Source organism: Sceloporus undulatus, chromosome 7, assembly GCF_019175285.1.
Source record: "Sceloporus undulatus isolate JIND9_A2432 ecotype Alabama chromosome 7, SceUnd_v1.1, whole genome shotgun sequence".
NCBI lineage: Eukaryota > Metazoa > Chordata > Lepidosauria > Squamata > Phrynosomatidae > Sceloporus > Sceloporus undulatus.
The window spans coordinates 42,923,936-42,947,312 of record NC_056528.1 but is presented as its reverse complement, the minus strand read 5'-3'; the positions used below and the strand labels follow the sequence as shown (position 1 = coordinate 42,947,312).

Below are 23,377 nucleotides of genomic sequence, written 5' to 3'. Positions count from 1 at the left end.
ACCTGAAAAGGTAGAAGACACAGCAGTGTCCTCAAATGCAGGATCTTAGTTATTATATTTAGTTTTCACATTTCATAAAATATTGTTGTGAATCACTGAGAAACTACCTGGCTGAAGGACAGGAACTGGCCAAAGGTTAACTGGTACTTCAGATTAAGGAACATCTTAAACCAGTTCCTCTCCACTTGTTTTATTTTTGAATACTGTTTAGTTACATTTATAATGATTCTGATACAGTTTGCATCAACACATAAAAATAAATTTGATGCACTTGGCTCCTTTCCACATTGGAGCTGCTAGTAGTGAATAGTTTCTTCCGGGTAGAATCACCTTCATTAAAAAGGAGGATCATCCTCCTTTACTGGAGGATACTGAGGTACTACAAAATTCATCCCAGACACCACTGTGGAAGGCAGCCAAGTTGTTCCACACAGAAGTGTACAAATTAAGATTTAAAGAATGTTGTTTTAAATTTATCTGGCTGTGTGTTCCTCTCATCATTTCTATCTAAGTCACACTCTCTCAACTTTAAGAGGATGGCAATGGCAACCCCCCTCTGAAGAAACTCCATGATACGTTCACCTTAGGGTCACCATAAGTCAGAACCTACTTGAAGGCACACAACTACAACAAAAATCCATTCTGCTCCCTCTCTATCAAGGTTCTCAAGAACTGTAAAATAATGAAGATCAAGGAAGATAAAGGAGTATAAGAAAAAGCAAGAATAATTAGGAACTATGATAACCAGCTAGAAATCAGAAGTTATTTTTACTTTCAAAGCCTCCACCCCTCAATATTGGAGTTTTTAGCTCAGATTGTTATTACTGTTTGCAATCTAAAGCCACAAGATTAGAAAGATACTGCCTCAGGATGAATAACTTTTAGATTATATGATGTATAGCATGGGGAACATAGTTCATATTGGATGGATTTAAAGGAATACAGTGATAAATTGAGGGAGACATAACTTAATTTCATTTTATTTCTTAGAAGAAACCTTTTCACAGACAATTTAAAAAATGTTAATACAGAAAGGAGGGTTAGGATGTGAACACTGTTGTCCCCCATTGTTTAAGCAATACTTCAGCAGCAAAGCTTTGGCCCGCCAAATGTTTTGGCTTATAATGCCCTTCAGCCTGCCCAGCATGGTCAACAGTAAGAGATTTGGGGAGTTCAGCCTTTGGCATAGCCCAAGTCTTCCCAACAAGAACTCATTTCATGCCATGTTAAGTTCAGAACACATTAAAAACATTATGAGTGTTGCATTCTGGGTTATGAAAAAGCAAGAAAGATTAATGTTTTTTTAAGAGACCAAGAATACAGCACAAGCATTTTTGCATTAAAATATTAACAACCTTTGTGCTCCAAAGATCTTTCCCCTTTCCAAAATATGTGTAATTTCTGTCTGAATGTCCAGTCTGTCAAGCCATAAGATACCATATGGTCCCAGCTTTGGACCAAGGAAAAAACCTTGTAGTCGCCAAGATTTGCTTTTTAGTGATGGATCCCAATGAATCAAAAATTGGAAAATGTGACAAAAGAAACATTCCGGAACCCTTCAATGGATTTCACAGTTGCACTGCTTGGAGGTTTAGATGTAACCTCACTTCTCCATAAGGGCTTCCAGTTGTTCTTGGAGAGAGGCCAGCTGAAAAGACAGACAAGATAGGTAGAGAGCCATGAAATTTTATTTTTACTTATCCTTTAAGAGTCATACTCCATCTCACCTTCAAAATCACCCCAAGATCTTTCATTCCACCCCATAATCTTTCAGTCTCAATGGGAAATGTCCCCACCAAAACCCACACGCAATACCAGTCCTTCCTTTCAACTTCTCCTCCATGATCCAACTAGCTCCAGCTTTAGGACACACACAGCTATGGAAGGACAGTGGAAGGACAGGAGACTGAAATTATGGCGCTGGCACAAGAGGAGTAACCCTTCCTCTCCTGTATAACTTCCCTAATATTCACACCTTTCCCCTCTTGCCAGCACTGGCCTTGGTATAACAGCAATCTCCTTACCTGTTGCTTCTCTCGTTCCTCCTGCTGTTTGAACTCATCCAACACAGCTTGGAGGCGGGTCTGGAAAATAACAGTAATAGAAACAGATTTTAGGCCAGAATCCTCTTAGTAGTTTACACTAATGTAAGAGGGCACTGTTGTTGTTGTGTGCCTTAAAGTCATCTCTGTCTTATGTGACTCTAAGGGGAACCTATCATGGAGTTTTCTGGGGCTGAGAGTGTGACTCATCCAAGGTGGGTTCCCAGTAGGTTTCCATGGCTGAGCCGGGGATCAAACTCTAATCTCCAGAGTCGTATTCCACTTCTCAAACCAGTATACCACACTGGCCATCAACTGGGGCTGGGTGTTTACACCAACAAAAGTAATTTTTGAGCACTATGCAAGACTCTCCAGTAACTCCTTCCATAATGTAGCCAAATTGCATTTGGTGCTATCCCATGGCCAGTTAGTGGGGGCTGATACAAAACTGGGTCTCCAGGATGGCCTGCCTTTCCAACACTGGAAACCCAATGTAGTCTGGAAACCTGAAAGTCATGTAATTACGCATTAAAGGTCATTCCCTGATTTCAGGTGAGGTAATGTGGCCAGAGTAACTGGAATCTTTTAGCTGCCTAGGAGATAAGAATCAACCTTACAGCAGATTGCTCTTTATGTAGCTCAGTTTTGTTTAATCTGACTGGCAGTTCTCCACAGTCTCAGGCAGAGGTCTTCATCTGGCAATGGGGTCTTCATCTGGCACTTTGACCCTTTTCTAGCAGGAGATGCAAGGGACTGAGACCTTCTAACTGAGCTACAGTGCTTCCCAATAAGTACCACCTTTTTGCTGAATGTGATGCCTCCTGACTACACACTAAAGTCTCTCTAATCTATGCTGAACTGAGCAGGCATCTAGAGAGAGAGAGAGAGAGAGAGAGAGAGAGAGAGAGAGAAAGGGACCATTCACCTTGAGTGCCAGGTTCTCTACTTTCATGATGAGATCTTCTTGGCGCTTCCTGCGCTCCTGGGTCTCCTGCAGCTTGCCTTTCAGGTTGTCAATCTGTTTCTGGATTCCCATAGCTAGAAGACAGAGCAAATCACCTGCGTTTCCCAATCATAAATCAAAGTCTCCTCTGACATGCTCCAAATATGACACCAATTCAAGTTAACCACCCTATTTGGCTTACACCTAATTTAAAAAACTAATCCAATATATTAAGTTTTCTTCAGTTTTCTTTTTAATAAGTATTAAATTGTAAGACTGCATAGTTTGTTTTGTTTTGTTTTGTCTTTTCCTCTAATAAAGAAACTGATGTGCTCTGCCAAAGACAGAGATATTTCTAAGTTAGCACCTGGGGATTTTATCTTTTCAAAAAAAGGTAATTAATTCTTACTTTAATAAGCTTCTGGGGCAACTCCAGGTGAGTTGTGAAATCCACAGATTACTACTACTATTACTGCTGCTGCTACTACTACTACTTCTCATTGTTATTATTATTTCTATATTTATTTATATCCCGCCCTTCAAAACTGGGACTCAGGGCAGCTTACAACATTAAAAAACAGTACAATTAAAAACATAAAAAATAGTACATTAAAATAGAATTAAATTACTGGGACTTTCACTTGATGTCAGTAGACCACTCCTTCTAACTCAAGATTCTTCAACTCCCCCACACCTGCTTTTTGGGAACATCTAATGAAAAGAACTGGAGATCAAGAAAGATTGCATACATCTGCACTCTTTTGGAAAAGCTAACGAAGGTACAGTGCACCCACATCATAGGTGGGGGTCCCATATGTGGCTTTCAGCTTATGCTGAAAGCCACGCGACATAAAGGAAATGGCATGTGCGTTTGTGGCACACGCACAGCATCACATGCACGAGCCCCATTGTTTTGAATGGGGCTTGAGCATACACATAACTTGTCTTATGCGGGAGGGTCCCAAATGGATCTCCCGCGTAAGGCAAGGGCCCACAAGGCCTACACATCTAACCTATCTGGTTGGCCCCTTCATTTTCTTGCTGCTGTCCATCGGTTTCATTCATCTTGCCCTGCAGCCTCCTCTCCAAATCTTCTTCTGTGTCCATAATGTTCAAGTCTTCATCATCATGACGATCCCGCTCATCTTCATCACTGCTAGTGCTGCTGACATCCTTAAATAATTCCCGGAGTTCATCATGTTCTACTGGATTGAAGCAGACAGAAACAGAATAGCAGGAAAGTGTAGCTGACATACTCCTAATACAACTTGTAAATATTTCTCCAGAATTCTGTTAACTCTGCAACTTCATCTAGTAACCTCTTGAATGATGCCCCCGCCCCCCGTTTCTCCACCTTTCTCGACAGAAGAAACTTTCCACCCACCCCTATGCAAGCAGGCCATAAGTGAGTGTAAAATTCTATACCCAGAAGTACTTCTGGCAATGAAAACATGGTTGTCTTAAGATTAAACAAAAGAAAGATAAATCATTGGATGATCTCTTATCTCAGTCTACAAATGTTGTAATTAGCCAGGTGACAAAAATGTTTATAATCAACCTGAATGTATTAGGAAGCTGGAACAAATGAACAAAGGAAGCTGAACTACACTATTTATTAATCTAGCCCAATATGGCCTACTTTGACAGGCAGCAGCTCTACAGTAACCCCGACCAAAAGAAACCCTCAAAAATCTCCCATGTCCTAGAAGCAAATCTTTTTCAGTGGAGAGGTTGGACTGACTCTAGTAACTTCTGCATGTGAAGTATGTGCTCTAGCATTAAGCTAAGGGTTTTCCCTGCAATTGAGGACCATTGCAAATTGGACAATACCCAAAGAGCCATGGCCTTGCTTGTGTCCAGACATCCTGGGAGAAGAAATATCCAGACTGGTGAGAGAACCATGGTTATCAGCTTCTTTTGTTTCATCTTCAGCAATGACTTCCCAGCCTGAGAGCAGGAATGAAAGAGTCAAGGGAAAACCATTTCAATGGGAAGGTGTACTCTGGAAAATAATATACTCACACCAAATAAGAATCTACAGCAATATTCTCTACTAGAAATCACTTTGCAACTTTCCACACATAAAAGTGAATTAACCTATGTCTATGCATGCTTGTTTTTACACATATCCTTTTCTGTCCTCCTAAATTTCTCTTCTAATTAAAAAGCCTTATATGTACCATATTGCTCTTTTAAAAAGCCCATTTCTTGAACTCAATCAGATCAAAATTCTGTGAGATACAGGGATTAATGACAGGTATATCATAGAATTGTATTGTGAGGAGAAATAGTATGGTGGGAAAGGCTACACTTCCATTGCTATCCTAACCCATTTCACCTCCTTATGGTCATGGTTGCTTTTAAGATTTTTTAAAAATTCAACAAATTGCAGTGTTCATGTTCTCCTGTATCATGGGCAGCCTGTCTCCCAATTTCTTTTTCATTTATAGAAATATCAGTAGAACCATCAGCATATCAGATTTTAAAAAATGTTGTTTTCTTAGGCCACGCCTTCCTAAATTCCTTTTTAGAAGTAATATATTTCCATTGTATCTTACAGAATGTAGAATTCAGTTCATGGCTGTTATCCATTACAGCCTTTTAAAAGTAGCTGGTTGCATTACTTGATAAATTTCCTTTGCTACACAACAGATCAGCATGCCCTGAGGCTCGAGGGGCATTTGTTGCTGCCCCAAACACTTGGCAGACTATGCTGGAACACCCAGCATTGACTGCAAATAAAGCAGCTCATGATCAGAAATCTTCTTCAGTCACTATTTTTGACCAAAAAGAAGCATTTTTAGTTGCATGTTTTTTCCCCAAAAATATTAAAGATAGGGAGTCCAAGGAATTCACCATTCCAACCCTTGCATTACTCCAGTTTTTTCCACGTCTGTTATTTAACCCAAAGGTAACCTGTCCTAAGAAATATGTTACTTGTAACTTACGACTTCCAAGTTCACTTAAGCAGAATCAGTTGTAGTGGTAAATTAGTCCTCAACCTGGTGGAGGGCACAAAGGTTCTGACTAGAAAATGCAGAGATGGCAAAGAGGTTTGGGATGCTTCCATTAGTTCTTTTTCCTAAAATGTTCTCACTTCTTCTCCTCACCCAGTTAGTCAAAATGAACATTAAAAATCATTAATCTGAATAAGCTAGACCAAGCAAATATGTTTATGAAAGGATTAACACTGTAAAATGTAACTTGAGACCATATTTTCTAATTTGAGAGTGTGCCAATTTGGGAGGAGACAGAACGATGAGAAGGGGAAAGAGTAAGGGTCTAAAGAAAAGACAAATCCGATTTTTAAAAAGGATACGGACACTGACAGCTTCAGCATCTGTGCTCAGCAGGCGTTTCACCTCCTTCTCCACATCTGGAGACTCAATGTACTGGGCCAGGGAGAAGAAAAATAATGATATTATATATCCACAAGTTGATTGCTTCCTCAGATCATAGTATCAATTACTTTGGCCACCATGGGCATAACTGTAGCATTTCTATCCTCATTTTCAAGGGCATTCTTCTCTCATCTCCACATTCATTACAGTTTCCCTCTCTGAGTGTAAACACATGGCCAGGACATGACAGGCCAACACCGGCGTATTCTGCTTGCGTATCTGGCACTTTCCGAGCCCTGGCATTAGCTGGTCCAGTGCAGTGATGAGCAGGTGTTCAGATGCTCACCCACTGCGACATTGTGGAACCTCTGACACCTCACCTGCCACTGTCTTTCTCCTGGAGCCTGCAAGGAAAATGGTGGCATCAGGTAAGGAGGTGTGTGGCCGTCTGAACTACCATCTGTTGTGGTTGGGTTTCTCGGAAACTCCAACACAAACAGCCGGTTATTTAAAACCGGTCAAAAGGCTGGTTGGGCTGGAATAGGACCAGAGCTGCCAAAATGACATCTCATCTACCCTTTCCCAGCCCAGCGCTATTTGCCTGTATCACTTGAACAGAACGACACCAGACCAGGCGTGGGAGGGGGGGAGGAGGAGCAAGCCTTTTGGCCCATATACAGCCCCTCTGTCTCTTTGGAATAGTTGCAAGAGGTTTAAGGAAAGCAAGTATAAAGGGTTTTTCCCCCAAGACCTACAAAGTAGCTTCTGATATATCACTTAGTGCCTTCTAGTTGCTAAGATTCTAACAAGACAGATATGGTCCAACAAGGCACTTCTTATAGTTCTTAAAGAGCACATATTCTGGATCTTAATTATATATGTGTTATACCTTAAGAGGTCCTTATGCTTGCTCACAATACAAAACCTGTGAGTCACAGGAATGTTAGTTTTTTCTATTTATTTATTTTTAAATGAGACCTAACACAAATCATCAATCTAATTCCACACACCGGATAGTTTTAGCACAGGCTACACATTGTTCCACAGCTGTAAACAAGATGGTGTAATTTTTCCTATGGCAGATTGGACAATTGTGGCTCTCCAATTTTTTTAGCATACAACTCTCATTGGTAAGGAATTTTGGAAGGAGCACTCCAACAAACATGGACAAGGTCACAGCTGCCAACTCCTGTCTGATATGTAGTAATGTTTTGTGCAAGAATCTCTTGAAAGATTGCTTGTTTATAAAACTGAAGTTCTCAATGAAATGAACAGACACTATAACAAGTAGCATTCACATAAAACTTAGATGCATTCTAGAAATAATACTGCAGTACTCCTGTTTCTGAAATTTAATGTCCTGAATAAAAAAAACACAGATGTTTTAAATCCTATGAAGACTTAAAAATGCATTGTGGCATGAACTTGTACAATCAGGAGCATAGTCTATCTGATATATAACCACCTAAATGCAACTGCTAAGGAAAGGCCCACTCTGCAAAGACAGCATCGGTATCTCAAATGGAAAACCAGAAGATGTAGAGAACATAACATAGGGCCTGTACAGACAGGCCAAAATAAAGCTGCTTCAGGACACTTTGGAGGTATGCTGTTTAAATGATGCATGTATCCTTAGAGGTCAGACGCCATGCCAAAGCCATGCTCCAGTCCTAAAGACTGGACCACAGCTTTGGCACAGATTCTGGCCTTTTAGGATGCATGCATCATTTAAACAACATATTTCCAAAGTGACCCGAAGCAACTATATTTTGCCTGTCTGTACGGGCCCTTAGTTCACTGGTAAAGTTCTGAACTTACTCAAGTTAGCAAGTCTCAATGGAAAATTTTAAAACTTCAGTCTTTCTGCAACAATAACTGTTTTCCGTTGTGTAAGTGGCAATTTAAAAACATAAAAAAAACCCCTCGGTTTTTTTAAAAAAATCATAGACTAGCAGTTTTTTCTTCCCTCGAACTCCCATATATGTGGTAATTTTGACTCTAACATACAACAGTAATATTACAGGGCATTGCAACTCACCTTCTTCTTAGCTGTCTTCCTGAACCGTCTCTTCCTCACATTCTTCAGTGGGAGAGTAACTGGAAAAGCATATCCAAAATAATTATACTAAGTAAAAGTATGCAGGGCAGGTGAGTTACTAAAGAAAAATGCCAGCTCCTGATAAAATAGCAGAATAGATGATAGCATTTTTCCCACTCACCCACAAACACACAAACACAGTGGATGGACGGGTCTCAATATGACTCATAAAACAATATCATATTCCCTTTAGGATCAAAGACCTTTCACTTCGATTGCTCCTAAACTCTGGAATGACCTGCTGGAAGAGATCCATCATATCACCACCATAGATGCTTTAAAAAAAACCATTAAGATGGATCTTTTCTGGCGGGCTTTCCCACCAGAGCCGACTTGAGCAACATGCTCATCTTTCTCTCTACTCCCGACTGTGTAAGAGATTAATCTGAACCCTAACTCTGGTTCAGCAAGTGTATTGTTTTAAATTATATTGTATTACATTGTATTATTATGTTATAGGAAGGTTATTTTAAGAGAATTTTAATGTTTGATACTTGTATGATTGTATATGATTTTGTTGTGATCCTGCCTCGATCCGTAGGGAGAGGCGGGAAATAGAAATAAATTATTATTATTATTATTATTATTATTATTATTGGGAAAACTTAGTTAATTTTCAAAAGCAAAGATATAGTGGCAGATGTTTTCTCTACTCACTGCCATGATTCCAGATGAACTTCTTTTCTCTATCTTTGTCCTTCTTCTTGTTGGCTTTTGGATCAGTACTTACAACTGGCTCTTCCACAGGAGGATAGAGTTCCCCATCGACAGTGCATACAAGCATCTGAAGCCCCCAAAATACCAAAACAAAAAAGAAAAAACCACAAAGGTAATTGTTATATATGAATGCATGCGGGAGGAGAGAACAAACTGGTTAATAAATATAGGAACAGCAGAATACGAATTCAAGGAGAGCTGTACTAAAATCAACCAAAAGCCAATATAGTCTAGCATTCTGCACCTTCCCATCTGTGTTCCCCAGAAACTGGAATTGAAGACATGCTGCTTCTGATATAGGATATAATATATAGTCATCATAGGCCATGGCCAATATCCTCTGTGAATTTATCTAATCCTCTTTTAATCTTTTAAAGCTATCCAATACCTGCATGTATGTCCCACAGACCATTCAAATTTCATACTTCAGAAAATTATCACACTCAAGACCAGGATTAGATGTTATACATCAAGGATAATCTATAAGTACTTTTAGAATTCGAAGCCTGCAAATGTTACTTTTTGGACTGTAACTCCCTGAATCTTTCAGAATTCCCCAGAATGGAGTTGTGGGAGTTGTAGTTGCAAACTGAGATCCTGCTGACAGCCAACAGTAAAAACATAATGGTAAATCAGCATAACTCAATAGGGCTGAAAGGTATTCAGACTGATGGTGGAAGGGTAGAGCTCCGTTGCACAACATGGGAGAAAGCTTATGTAAAATGCTCTCCACAATTTCTTTAATCAACCCAGAAAAAAGTCCAACTGCCGCAGTAACTAGCCAGATATGCAAACATAAAGCCCTAGCAGGATTTTAGCCTTTAAAAGCAATTTTCAACCTCTTAATCTAGTACAGAAATGAAAGAAGAAAAGAATGCTAGTTGAATAAGGGTGTTGAAAATGTGGGCCCATTCAAGAAGAGGCAGCAGAATGGAGTGGGTAATTATTCATATTGATTGACAACCACAGTACCTACCTGACAAATATCTGCAGTCTTATAGAATGTTTTCTTATCAATGGTTTTTAAGCTCTCAATGATGCAGGGCAAATCCACCAGCTTAGCAGCTAATGGGACACGGTCAACTCGCACAATCCCATGGCGGCCATCTGCTGCAGGTAAGACAGAAAAATGTGGTACAGATTGACTCTCCCTTATCTGAAATGCTTAGGATCAGAAGTGTTTGAGATTCTGGATTATTATTATTATTATTATTATTATTATTATTATTATTATTGGTTTTAGAATATTTGCATATACAGTACATAATGAGATACCCTGGAGATGGAGCCCATATCTAAATATGAAATTCATTTATGTTTCATATACATCTTATAAACATAATCTGAAGGTAATTTTATACAAAATATTTTAATAATTTTGTGCATGAAACAGAGTTTGGCGGGATACAGATGAGCAAAAAGGGGTGTGTTCATGACGTCATGAAAGTATAGCCTTTAGACGGCCCTTACCTGAATGGCGCCATGAACACGCCGCCCGCACGCCCCAAGCGGGAAGAAGCGGCATTAAAAAGGTGCTGCTTTTCCCCGCTTCTTTTCTGTATGCTGCGCAACTGCGCAGCTCCGTCTGTAAGCTGCTGCACCGGTAGGCCAGAATTGTTATGCTGCTAATTTAAGTTGCCCATTTAAAAGCTCCGAGTCAGCTGCGTCGCATAATGAGTCGGGGTCCTGGAACATGCGCAGTTTGCACCGAGGCTCTAATTAGAGCGTCAGATGCCATGCAGATGTGGAAGCTGCAGCACAGCTGCACTCTATTTTAATGCTTGTAACCCTAACCCTAACCCTAGAGCAACATGTACGCATGCGCTGCTAGAATTGGGGAAAGTTTGGAATTTAAAGTGAACCCCTACACACATTCCTGTGCCATTTTCACCTAACAATAAAAAAACGCTAAAACTTTAAATATTTACATATGTACAAAGGAGGTGATGGAGGATGGCAGGGGGACAGCGGTGGCAGCGGCGACAGCTGTGGCTGTGCATTGCAGATTCAGCAAGAGCACAGGGACCAAAGGAGAGGAGGCATCCATGATGCTAGTGACATTGGCAACGTGCAAGCGGACAAGGATGCCAACACCAGCTGATCACCAGCTGGCAGGAGACCACTATTGTTCTTGGGCAGGGTGGGGGGAAAAGTTTAAAGGGGCTTGGGTGCTTTAAATGTGCACATAGGCTTTCTGCCGCCGGTGCTGAGCGCCGCAGCTGCACAGCTGCGCATCCGCCAGCCGGCAAAAGAAAAAAAAAAGCCCCATTTTTGGCCGCCCGTGCAGAAGCTGCCTCTCTCTTTGCAGCGTCCTGCGAGGCGGCGGTATGGAAACTGCGGGTCAGAAACGGCCCCAGGTGAGGCGTCTTCACTGCCCCCCATGTGGAAGCCCCATACACCTGAGCCACGCCTCCAGGGCGGGCGGTCTGGAGGCTCCGTATTCAGCAGAATACACCTCCAAGACGTCTTCCCCTGCCCGTCTGTACCCCGCCTTTGTATACAATGAACATCAGAATGCAAAGGTATCATTATCTCAGCCACTCATGTGGACCATTTTGGATTTTGAATATTTTGGATTTCAGAATTCTGGATAAGGGATACTCATCCTGTATTTTTGAGTGCTGTTCACCAGAATGCCTCAGAATGATGGATGTTTTATTAACAATTTAGTTCCACCTCTCAGATGATTCACACAAGCAAGTAAATCACTTGGATTACTGTAACGCCCAGTGATGACCTGCAAATGTGAATGGCCCATCAAAGAGGTTTCTTGCATAACCTCACAGTATTTTTCAGGAGAATTATACATGTTTGACTAGCAAATCAATAAAAATACTGAAAATCATATAATGTACACTACATCCATGCATGAGTAAGCCTTAAAAGCAATAGGACGGATTAAACAGATGCAACATTTGTGCTACTCCCATTAACAAAATGTTCTTCTTTTCAACATTTCCATGGCTTAGAGAAGAGGTGAACAATCTGTGGCTGCCAGAATGTTGCTAGACTGCAATTCCCATCAGTACCACTAACAATGAGGGATGATGGAAGTTAGAGATCAACATCTGGAGGGTCCAGGGTTTTCTTAATAAGCCTAAGCAGTCTGAGCAACAGAATTTGATTAATATCTCAAGGCCAGTGATATATAATCAGAAAAGCTCAGTAAAAAAAAACTCTAGTGGATCTTGTCCCATTACCATGGAGTTCAATGGTGACCCTGTCCTTCAAGTTGACACTTCCAGACTGAACTGCCCTCCGCACAGTAGATGCGTATTCCTGAAGAGACAGATGGAGTAAACATAAGAGAGACAAAGTTACACAGTGCCAGCATTATGTACACCTCCATCAGACAGCAATTTTTCCATCATTTTTCAGTTATTCCTTGCAAGGATCACTTACCGGAGGGAGTCTCAGTATAAACTGGCTCTCTAGCTCATGGGGAACATCATCCTTGCTCTTACTCATCTTTTGTTCTTGGGTTTTCAGAAAATAAGAGAAGACAAGGCATGATTACACAATAGCCAAGCAGTAACTTCTCAAGAACTTTTGCTATCCAACTTACTGTGGTGCTAGAAGTTGCAACATAGCAGTATACAAAAACGCATTCTGCTCACAAGCACCTTATCTGATGGAACGAGGGGTGGGGGACCTAAGCATTAAAGCACATTCCTGACCTAAAGTCATTGATGCATCTCAAGATTTAGGAAACAAAAGCTGCAAGGTGAAAGCATCCCCCCCCCCCATAATTAATATGTTTTCTTTCCTCCACAGCTTAATCCAAGCTGCAGTTCCATACAAGTGAGGCCAAAACTTTAAAGCCACAGCATAGCTTTGAGATGGGAGCAGAATTAAGCTAGCAGAAGCCATCCTCTTTTCTTTTGCCCATATTTCGCAAAAGCCATCATTAGTTCTTTCAAATAAGGTGCAATCAGCAGCACAGAAACTTATGTTTGACCACACACAGGAGCATCGCAAAGGAATACAACTACCATAAAATACAGAATTGCAATATAGAGTGTAAGGAAAATGGAGCCATTGGAGCAGAGAAACTCTCATTACTGAAGAACTGTGTGCTGGTTTTGTGGCAAGAAAAGGTATAATCATCTTCTACCAAACCAGTGACAGACAGGCACCATTCAACCAGTACCCTCAGCAAAAGATGACAAGAGATGCCACCTTTTGACAGGCATGTTTCATTATTTCAAATCATTGTAGTGCATCATGCTTTGTGGTTCTGTTCCCACAACTGTGCCCCCAAAGGCTTGCAGTTCTTTTTCACATAAGTTCAGGAGGGCAGGATTAAATTTTATAAATAGGTCAGTGTATTCCTTCTGCTAGAGAGATCTACAGAGCCCAGCACCAGAAAAACAGATAAGAACAAATGCATTACTTGTTGATGCCATCTTTTCTCTTCTTGCTTCACACAAACGTTTACAAAAACTTGAACCATTCCAGAAAAACAAAAACAAAACAAGACACTGAACATAAATGCAGGTGAAAAAACAGTTAAAAAAGAAAATAAGAATGACAGTAGATTAAACATTCTCTGTAAGTAACTCAAATCAGATTAAATACATAAACTTTGCTTTATCAGGGGGCAGGGAAGCATTTCCTCACTAATTAGATCATTCTCAGCTATTTTACTGATGATAATTATGACACTTTCATTCAAGTATGACAAAAATTCAAGATGCTGCTTTACAGTCCCAGACTAGTTGAAGTATTGTTTCCTTCCGTAATTTGTTATCATTACTTGTCAGTAATAAAATCATGTTAACAGGACTCCTTCCTAAGGGATGTGAGGCTGGTTCCATAATTAATTTGTTTTAGACAGGCGGGGAAGACTGTTAACTTTCTTGTGTTATTAAATTGTGTCATTTTGTTTTTAAAATAGCTTTTTAAATTTTAATTTAATAACATATTAAATATAAAGGTAAATGTAAGAAAACGTACAGTCAGTGAGTAAGACCATCTCACATATTTCAATAATAAAAACAATATCATTATCTTAGGGATCTTTTTAACAGAGACTTTGGCCTGTTACAGACTGCCAAAATAAAGCTGTTTCGGGTCTCTTTGGAGGTATGCTGTTTAAATGATGCATGCATCCTAAGAATCCGGAAGCTGCACCAAAGCTGCACTCCGGTGCTTAGGAATGGAGTGTGGCTTTGGCGCGACCCATGCATCATTTAAAAAGCATACCTCCAAAGAGACCCGAAGCAGCTTTATTTTGGCAGTCTGTAACAGGCCATAAAGTCCACTTCGGCATATATTTCATTTACTTGCAGGCAATAACTTCCCACTGCATTCAATAACGCTTATTTTAGCTAGTAAAAATGCATAGGTTTTCAAACTTTGTTACTTAAACTTTTGGTTCTAAAGTTTTATGTGGAAAGTTTCAAATACAAGCGTGGGTGGACACAGAGGTCACTCTGGAAAACATTACTGCAACTATGGTAGAAATGTGAGGAGGAGGGCTGCAAATCGGTTCCTATGTGAGAACAGCTTTGTTTCCCATAGGATTCAGGAGGGGAATAAAATCCCAATTTATGGGATCAGAGGTTTAAAGAGGTTTACCTATTGGACTTGTATCAATTAATTATATAGTAAATATGGACTTAGGACCCCTCAAGGCTGAAACACAAAGGGATTCCTAGGGATCCTAAGGCTGGCTCTTGGATATATACTGGGCAGTGAAGATCTCTTGAGCCGCAGCTTCACTGCAGAAATAATCCAGTTTGACACAACAAACTACACTTCCAGGAACTCCATAGCATTGAGCCATGGCAGTTAAAGTGGTGTCAAACCAGAATATTTCTGAAGTGCAGATGCAGGCTCAAAGTTAGGAGAAATGTAAGGGACACTAGGTGAATGATGTAGTGGTTTGAGCTATGGCTTATGACTCTGGAGACCAAGGTCCAAAACACACTGCAGAAATAATCCAGTCTGAGACCACTTTAACTGCCCTGGCTCAATGCTAGGGAATTGTGGGAACTGTAGTTTTGTGACACATTTTGTCTTCTCTGTCAGAGAGCTCTGGTGACACAACAAATCACAATTCCCAGGATTCCCTAGCACTAAGCCAGGGAAGTTAGAGTGATCTCATACTGGCTTATGTCTGGAGTGTGTTATGGATCCAGGCTTCAAATCCCTGCTGAGTCATGGAAACCAACTTTTTGCCTAAGCAGTTGTCTGTAAGAGGTACTTCAAATCACTATCCTTTAAGGAAGTCCACTGCTGCCTACTCAGATGCACATTAGTCACATTTGACCCCCAAATAATACTTCATATAAGTAAGGCATAGTGGTTTGAACGCTGGACTAGGACTCTGGAGTTATTGTTATCAGCCCTTGAGTCGATTCAGATACATTGCAACCTTGTGAATGAGACATCTCCAAGAAACCCTATCATCCACTATTCTGCTCAGGCCCTGCAAATTCATGCCTATGACCACCCTAATGGGAGTCTAACCATCTGGCCTGTGGTCTTCCTCTCCTTCTTCTGCCCTCTACTTCTCCTAGCAGTATTGTCTTTTCTAGTATCTGTGCCTTTTCGTTATACTACACAAAGTACAACAGCCTCAGTTTGTAAATCTCGGCTGCGGAGGACAGGGTTCAAATCCCTACCTGGTTATGAAACCCACCTTGGGCAAGTCACACCTTCTCAACCTTAGAGGAAGGTAAAGACAACCCCCTTCCCCCCGCCGGACAAAACTTGCCAAGAAACCCGTGACAGGGTTGCTTGCCTTAGGGCAGCCATTAGTTTGAAATGACTTGAAGGCACACAGCAACAACAAACCTGGTGGTCTGGAGGAGATCCTTATCACAGGTGAACAAGTGACCTGTTGTACAGGAACGATTACTTGATCAAGCCTAAGGCAAAGAAAGCATTGAAACATGAAGTTAAGTGCATATGGTTTCATTGAGTTCTTCACATAGGGTCACCATAAGACGGAAACAACTAGAAGGCACACACAACAACAACATGATGGTGAGGGAGCCCCTAAGACTCCTATACCAGGATGTCCTCACCGCAAAGGAGGACAATACACAGCAAATTGTAGGGCATTCCAGAAAAATGTAGGACACAGCCAAATACAAGCTAAAAAGACTGCTATATGCAACTGCCCCTCCACATTTGCGGCTTTGATTATTTGCAGTTTTGATACAATATGTTCTCTCTAGGAATCTCAAAGTCAGCTGAAAAGTGACCACAGAGTCACACTGGAGGACCGAGGTTCCTAGAGAAAAACCTCTCTAGGCATTTGTAGGTCCTCTAGAGTAATTCTATGGCCAACATCTGGCAGATGTTGACCACAGAGTTGTGCTGGAGAACATAGAGGAGTGGTTCCCTCTGGTCTTCCAGCTGTTTTGGACTTCAGCTCCCAGAAGCCTCTGCCATCATGGACAATGGTCAAGGATTCTGGGAGCTGAAGTCCAAAGCACTTGGAAGACCAGAGTTTGTGAAATCACTGACCTAGAGGTTCCTATAGAAAAAACCTCTCTAGACCTTTGTAGGTCCTCCAGCATAACTCTATGTTGGCCATAGAGCTGTGCTGGAGATTCCTAGAGAGGTGTTCTCCCAGGTTAAAATACAGTAATAGACGTATCTCTCCACATTCGCTGGAGTCAGGGACACAGTCCTGTGAACATGGAAAAACTGCAAATAACAAAAGCACTATGTTTTTACCTGAGAGAACACCTCTCTAGGAATCTCTAGGTCCTCCAATGCAACTCTGTGGTCAAGATCTGCCAGACATTGACCATAGAGTTGCGTCAGAGGAGCCACAAAGACCTTGTGGAGTGTCCATTCTAGGAATCTCTAGGTCCTCCAATGCAACTCTGTGGTCAAGGCCTGCTAGACATTGACCATAGAGTTGCACCAGAGGAGCCACAAAGGCCTTGTGGAGTGTCCTTTCTAGGAATCTCTAGGTCCTCCAGTGCAACTCGGTGGTCAACATTTGCCAGACACTGACCATAGAGTTGCACAAGAGGAGCCACAAAGGCCTTTGGAGTGTCCTTTCTAGGAATCTCTAGGTCCTCCAATGCAACTCTGTGGTCAAGGCCTGCTAGACATTGACCATAGAGTTGCGCCGGAGGAGCCACAAAGGCCGAGCGGAGCGTTCTCTTTCAGGGCGACTCTTGGTTAAAGTTGACCATAGAGTTGCGCCGGAGGACCTTGATATTCCTAGAGAGGAACATATTAATAAAACCCGTGAATAACCAAAGCCGCAATAGTCCAAGCCATAGAAGGAGGGATGAGTGTAGCCATGCTCAAAATGGAGGACCCTTTGGAAGGCCTCCGGGGCAGAAGGCTGCGGGAATAACTCGCTTCGAGGCCGCTTGGCCATGGCGCGGTGCTCTGGAATTCTGGGAAGGGCCGTTAGGTGCCGCAACAAACGGCCCTTCCCAGAATTCCAGAGCACGGCGCCCTGGCCAAGCGGCCTCGAAGCGAGTTCTCGGGACGCCTCCGCTCCCTGGATGACTCACCCTCCGCCTGGTCCCTCTCTCGGCCTCCTCGACGCTGCGGAAGCGGAACGGGCGGAGAAGCCAAGAGGGCCGGCTCCGTCTTGGCCTCGGTCCCCAGCCCCGAGGAAAGCTCCTACTTTCAGGCCAGAGCAGGTAGGTTCTGCCCCAGAGCCAAGGCCTCTCTCCCCCTTCCCTCCCTCCCTCCCTCCGGTGAAAAGGAGCCCTCCTCGGCTTCGGGTGGAGCCACTCAGGCGGAGGCGGGCCCACGCTTTTCCAACCCTCTTTTGGTTTTTGGAGGGGGTCCTTGGTTTGTTTGTTTGTTTATGTGTTGTGTTTACCTGCCTCCTTCCTCCCAGAGGCGGCTGGCCATAGGGTAAAGAGAAAAAGCTAAAACTGGAAAGAAACATGAAAAAGAGACAACTGAAACAGTGTTAGCCTTTGAGGCTATTAGGGATAATCCAGTTTGAGACCGCTTTAACTGCCCAGGCTCAAGGCTAGGGAATCCTGGGGACTGTAGTTTATTGTGGCCCCAGAGAAAAGGGTGAATGCCTCACAAAACTACACTTCCCAGAATTCCCTAGCACTGAGCCAGGGCAGCAAAAGTGGTGTCAAACTGGATTATTCCTGCAGTGTGGACACAGCCTAAGAAGCTTGAGCTGGTCCTGCAAGAAGGCTTTCTTCCTGCATGGGATGGCTATTGGTTTGGATTCCTCTTTGGTGATTTCCATTTCTTGTACGTGTCCCTTTTAAGCCCCATTTCAGTTTTTTAGACATCCATCCTGGTTTCTTTAAACACCTTCCATTTTTCTTGTTAGACTGCTTGAAACTGTGCCTTTAGTTAATCTCATTAGTAAGAAACTCCCAGTCTCTGCCTCACTTCCTCAGTGGAACATACATCAGCTTAAAGTCCTTTTGAAAGAGGTCAGCGGCTTACTCACTGGCATGTTGTAATACGTGAGGATATTACAGCTAATGCAGGCTGAGCCTAGTCTAGGGAAAGGTGGGGCTGAACCACTCCCAGGAGACAACTAATGGCACAGAAGGAGAGCCAGCATCTCAAAATGTGGTTTGCTTAAAACTTAGTTCTGGGTCGTAATTTCTGTTTCAAAATTCAGCCTGAGAAAAGCAGGATATGAATTAAATAAAATAAGAAAAGGTATTGGCTGCCTGACGACTCTGTGGAACAAAAGCCTCAACATCTAACCAATCTCTCTCCCAAATGAAGGTAACTGGGATGGAAGAGGTAACTGAACGTTATGACTTCTACATTGGATTGGGCTTAGCTCTCAGCTCCAGCCTGTTCATTGGAGGAAGTTTTATCCTGAAGAAGAAGGGGCTTCTCAAGCTGAATGGCAAATCATCTGTCAGAGCAGGTAACTGGCATTCATTCCTATTAGCTACAGATGAAAAGATCCCAGGCACCCTGGACATGTTCTGGTGGCACTTGAAGCTTACTTTGGGTTTTTTGTTGCTCTCTTCTTCCCAGGTCTTGGGGGCCATGCATACCTGAAAGAATGGCTGTGGTGGGGAGGACTGCTGTCCAGTAAGTATCACCATGCACATTAAGGCAGCCATATATATTATCTGTAAAGGTAAAGGTAGTCCCTTGACATGAATGTCTAGTCGTAACCAACTGTAGGGGTGGTGCTCATCCCTGTTACTAACCCCAAAATACAGTGTTGTCTGCAGACTGTTCTGTTGGTCATGTGGCCAGCATGGCTGCACCGAATGCTGTTACCTTCCCACTGAAGTGGTACCTATTTATCTACCGTACTTGCATGTTTTCAAACTGTTAGGTTGGCAGAAGCTGGGACTAGTGATAGGAACTCACCCCTTCATGTGGCACTTGGGTCTCAAACTCCCAACCTTCTGATCATCAGAATTGTCGCCTTAACCACTAAACCACCACATCCCTATAATATTATCTCTACCTGAAGGTTATTTGACTTTCAGCACTACCACTGTTCCTTGGTGAGGGAGGTTTCCTTTCTCATAAAGCCATCTCGGTAGTTTTAGTTATTAATATTACACACTGAGAACTTGGTGGGGAGGAGGAAGGGTAAGTGCATGTAATTAGTCAAACTTTCCTACTCATTGTATGATTTTTGCTTGCTCAGCTGGGTACAAGTAAATTGGCTAATTAGGACATCTGTAAAATTAAGACAAAAATTGGTGTGCACTAGCCATGTTCCACCTCTGATGGATTCTTTCTTTCTTACAGTGGGAATTGGAGAAGCCGCCAACTTTGCTGCATATGCTTTTGCCCCAGCGACACTGGTCACTCCTCTTGGAGCATTAAGTGTTTTAGTTAGGTAAGCACAATGCGATCAGATGCTTTTCAGCCTCCAAAACTGGGGTGACTCCTTGCTTTTGACTCCCCAGTCCCATCTATCATAGCTGGTGGTGAGGAAGAATGAGGAGTTGCCACCCAGCATTTGAAGGATTATAAATTACCCCTGCTCTAAACATTTACCTTGGTGACCAGGTCTCTGTGCTTACTTATTCAGACCCTTTCCCACAAACACTGTCTTTCTTTCTATAGTGCAATTTTAGCCTCATACTTCCTGAATGAGCAGCTAAACATTCATGGGAAGATTGGCTGTATCCTGAGCATTTTAGGCTCCACTGTGATGGTAATCCATGCACCTCAGGAGGAAGAGGTCTCTAGTCTGGAGTCAATGGCTGAGAAACTGAAAAATCCAGGTATTATAATTGTCCCTCTTCTTTTCTGCATCATGAAAATATTGGAGTAGAGAAATTAATTCTTTATGAGTGTACAATCAGTAACCTATGGACACGGAGTATTTATAGCATGTGTGTCTCCCCCTGAGCCCTGTTCTTCTGCTTAATCATATTTATTTTAATTTCTTCTGCCATAAGTGAGATGAGAATTTGAAAACTAAAAAATTGCATGCATTTTCTGACTAGTAACAAATGAATTATTAGTTTTGGTCAAATCCAGTGTAAGGGTTCATTTCTTATACATGTTTCCTTATTTTGTGACTCTCCCAATATTTCTATGAATATGCTTTGGCTATTAAGAAGATTGCCTTTCTCAGTGCATGTTCTCTACTAGAGTCTACTAATCATATCTAATCTAGACCCTAGGCCGCATCTGTACAGCAAAAATTATCCATTTTGACACCACATGGCTCAATGCTGAATTCTAGGAACTGTAGTTTTGAGGCATTTTGCCTTCTCTGCCAAAGAACTCTGGTGCCACAACAAATTACAATTCCCAGAATTCCATAGCATAGAGCATGGCAGTTTAAGTGGTATCCAACTAGATTATTTCTGTAGTGCAGAAGCAGCCCTAGACTGCTAGTCCAGTTTGTTCTGGATCACTGATCTAGACCAGCACTTCTCAGCCAAGCCCCTCAGCACTTGAAAATTTGTTTAGTTCCAAAAATATTAGCCCATACATAGCCCATACTTTAATACTCTTTCTTCAGCACTGTCAAAATCATCCAAAATAGGGCTATATTATGTGAGGGGAAAGGACTGTAAACTGGGAAAGGCCTCTTAGCTAGCACATTGGGGGTGTTGAAAAATAGGTGGCTGCGGGAGTACTTTAGTTCAAAAATTACAGACCACTGGGCAGGGCTTTGATCAAAATGGCCTCTATTTCCATCATGGGGGGGAGAGAGAATTGAATACAAGACCAAAGCATTCTCATCCATTTTACAGCCTGTCTGCAAGTCATTAATTGGACCTGAGAAGAGCAACAATGGTCCACCATTTGAAAAGCTATGATTGGTGGGAGAAGGGAGGCTAGGCCTTGAAAAAATACTGGTGTTGTGCAACTTGTGCCTAAGATGCAGATAGTTCTTCATGACCTTTTCCTTTCTTCCAGGATTCATAGTGTTTGCTGGGTGTGTGCTGTTGAGTTCAATCCTTCTCATCTTTGTGGCTGGTCCAAAATATGGACAGCGCAATGTCCTGGTCTATGTCCTGGTCTGCTCTGCCATTGGTTCACTCTCCGTCTCTTGCGTCAAAGGCTTGGGCATTGCTTTGAAAGAGCTGTTTGCTGGAAAGCCTGTCTGGGAGGAACCTCTGGGCTGGGTGCTGTTGGTTTCCCTCGTAATTTGTATCAGTGTCCAGATCAACTACCTGAACAAGGCTTTGGATATTTTCAACACCTCTGTGGTCACACCGATCTATTATGTCCTCTTTACCACAGCAGTTATGACATGCTCTGCAATTTTGTTCAAGGAGTGGCAGCATCTTGTCTTCATGAACATAATTGGCACTATAAGTGGCTTCCTCACTATAGTCCTTGGCATCTTCCTTTTGCATGCTTTCAGAGACGTTCCTTTCACTGCAGATCTACTACCTCTCTTCCTGAGGCATGACCAAACAAATATGCATTTGGCTTCTTGGAGAAGCAGGGCCAAGCATCAGTCTTGTCTTCACCAATCTCTCCTGGACCCAGAGTACGGCAACAAGATGGAGATAGACAATGCAGAGGACCAGGCTGGCCAAAATTTGTGAAAACTAACTCATTTGCCTTTTGGATAACAATGCCACACGAACACTCCACAACCAGCTTAGGAACTCTTTAAAGAACCTCTCAAGACTACAGATGCTTTCTACCAGAAACTGGAATCAGATGCCAAATTTGAGATCATTTTTCAGATACGAGTTTTCACTGTTGACGTGCCTGACCAAAGTAAGAGGACCAATACAGCCAAGCTGGAGTTCAGAAAGTGACAGAACTAGGCCACTTCTCATTTCTTCCAGCCTTGCTTGCCCTCTGTTTCCATTTCTTCAAGACACTCAAAATGACCCAAATGGTAATATACAGATAAGAAAGATGTGTCTGCCAGATTGACATTTGGATGTATGTCTTAACACCTAACATCAGCTTTGAAAAGGCATGGTGTTTCAAAATAACCTGGAAATAATTGGGGTTGTGGGAAGGAAGTCGTATCACTTGTTTAAAAAAAGAAAAGAAAGAAAATCGTATGGAATAAGACACAAAATTCCTTAGCTAGAAATGTACAAAAGAAAAAAATGTTATTTTTTCCTGCTCAGGAAGTGGAATACAGATAGAGAAAAATGTACATTAGCACAAGAAAGGATTCTCCAATGGATGGCAGGCAGGAAGGCTTGGCTCCACTACCTAAAGTAGCCTACTGATGCTGCAAGGTGCTTCGTAGGGAGTTTAGCAATAATATGAGACAGCTTCTTTGAGCATTTTGTGCAGAATACACATGCATTTTGCCAAGATCACAGGGACTGAACTTTTGCCTATATGCCTCATCTGTTCAATTTGTTTGTGGACATAAGGACAATGCATTTTAGGTGGCCTTAAGATTAACATCTTTTAGTATTAATAAGATTAACATCTTTTAGTATTAAAGTTTACACACTATTTAAGGTATTACTTTGCAGTGTCTCCAGTTATAAATATTGCAAATATAATACAAGTGAAACTATTTTTACCACTTCATGCTTATTTGCATCTTTTGCTAGCTGTTCAGGACCATACATTCTTCCTTTCAGAAGGGATCACTCTAGTTGCCTTACCAGCTGTGACCTACAGCCTTTCTCTTGGTGATAAATTGAAAATGATGGTCCTTTATCTGTACCTGTAGACTAGTGTATAACTTGGCTTGGAGAATCACTTGATTTGCAAGTGTTTCCTATCCCTCATCTCCTCTTTTCGAGTAGCATGCCATGATCTGGAATTGGCTTGCCTAGATTTATTACTTAGCACTCCCTGGAAAAACAAGTTATAGAATACATAAGACACTCCTCACTCC

General features: G+C 41.9%; 2 protein-coding genes across 9 annotated transcripts; one reads left to right on the top strand and one right to left on the bottom strand.

The window, feature by feature from the left end:
• Positions 1–964: 964 nt before the first annotated feature.
• On the bottom strand, positions 965–17,772 carry TAF7L (TATA-box binding protein associated factor 7 like). 7 transcript variants are annotated; one of them, XM_042478433.1, is made up of 15 exons: positions 17,634–17,772; positions 15,943–16,016; positions 13,535–13,622; positions 12,544–12,617; positions 12,342–12,420; positions 10,118–10,251; positions 9,082–9,208; positions 8,365–8,423; positions 6,707–6,730; positions 6,305–6,377; positions 4,816–4,932; positions 3,999–4,190; positions 2,968–3,080; positions 2,025–2,084; positions 965–1,648 (listed from the first exon to the last, which is right to left on the bottom strand). In XM_042478433.1, exons 3-15 carry the CDS (start codon positions 13,545–13,547, stop codon positions 1,604–1,606), a joined length of 1,110 nt encoding a protein of 369 aa, XP_042334367.1. In that variant the 5' UTR covers positions 13,548–13,622; positions 15,943–16,016; positions 17,634–17,772; the 3' UTR covers positions 965–1,603. The 7 variants fall into 7 exon arrangements, with proteins under 7 accessions (XP_042334367.1, XP_042334366.1, XP_042334370.1 ...); XM_042478432.1 differs by having other exon boundaries at positions 13,535–13,584; XM_042478436.1 differs by having other exon boundaries at positions 3,999–4,187; positions 13,535–13,584.
• LOC121936310 (magnesium transporter NIPA2-like) lies at positions 17,197–23,270 on the top strand. Of its 2 annotated transcripts, none has more exons than XM_042478430.1 (6): positions 17,197–17,765; positions 18,838–18,985; positions 19,099–19,155; positions 19,834–19,924; positions 20,155–20,315; positions 21,466–23,270. In XM_042478430.1, exons 1-6 carry the CDS (start codon positions 17,493–17,495, stop codon positions 22,101–22,103), a joined length of 1,368 nt encoding a protein of 455 aa, XP_042334364.1. In that variant the 5' UTR covers positions 17,197–17,492; the 3' UTR covers positions 22,104–23,270. The 2 variants fall into 2 exon arrangements, with proteins under 2 accessions (XP_042334364.1, XP_042334365.1); XM_042478431.1 differs by lacking the exon at positions 17,197–17,765 and adding an exon at positions 18,220–18,345.
• The last annotated feature ends 107 nt before the right edge of the window (positions 23,271–23,377 follow it).

Excerpts from the sequence above, each read along its gene's own strand:
- LOC121936310 (XM_042478430.1), top strand. The coding sequence starts at position 17,493 with ATGGCGCGGTGCTCTGGAATTCTGGGAAGGGCCGTTAGGTGCCGCAAC. Across the intron at positions 18,986-19,098 it reads CAAATCATCTGTCAGAGCAG|GTCTTGGGGGCCATGCATAC; the intron begins GTAACTGGCATT and ends TCTTCTTCCCAG. Across the intron at positions 20,316-21,465 it reads TGAGAAACTGAAAAATCCAG|GATTCATAGTGTTTGCTGGG; the intron begins GTATTATAATTG and ends CCTTTCTTCCAG.
- TAF7L (XM_042478433.1), bottom strand. Across the intron at positions 8,424-9,081 it reads GTTCATCTGGAATCATGGCA|TTACTCTCCCACTGAAGAAT; the intron begins GTGAGTAGAGAA and ends ATGCTTTTCCAG. Across the intron at positions 6,378-6,706 it reads CAGGAGAAAGACAGTGGCAG|TACATTGAGTCTCCAGATGT; the intron begins GTGAGGTGTCAG and ends TCCCTGGCCCAG.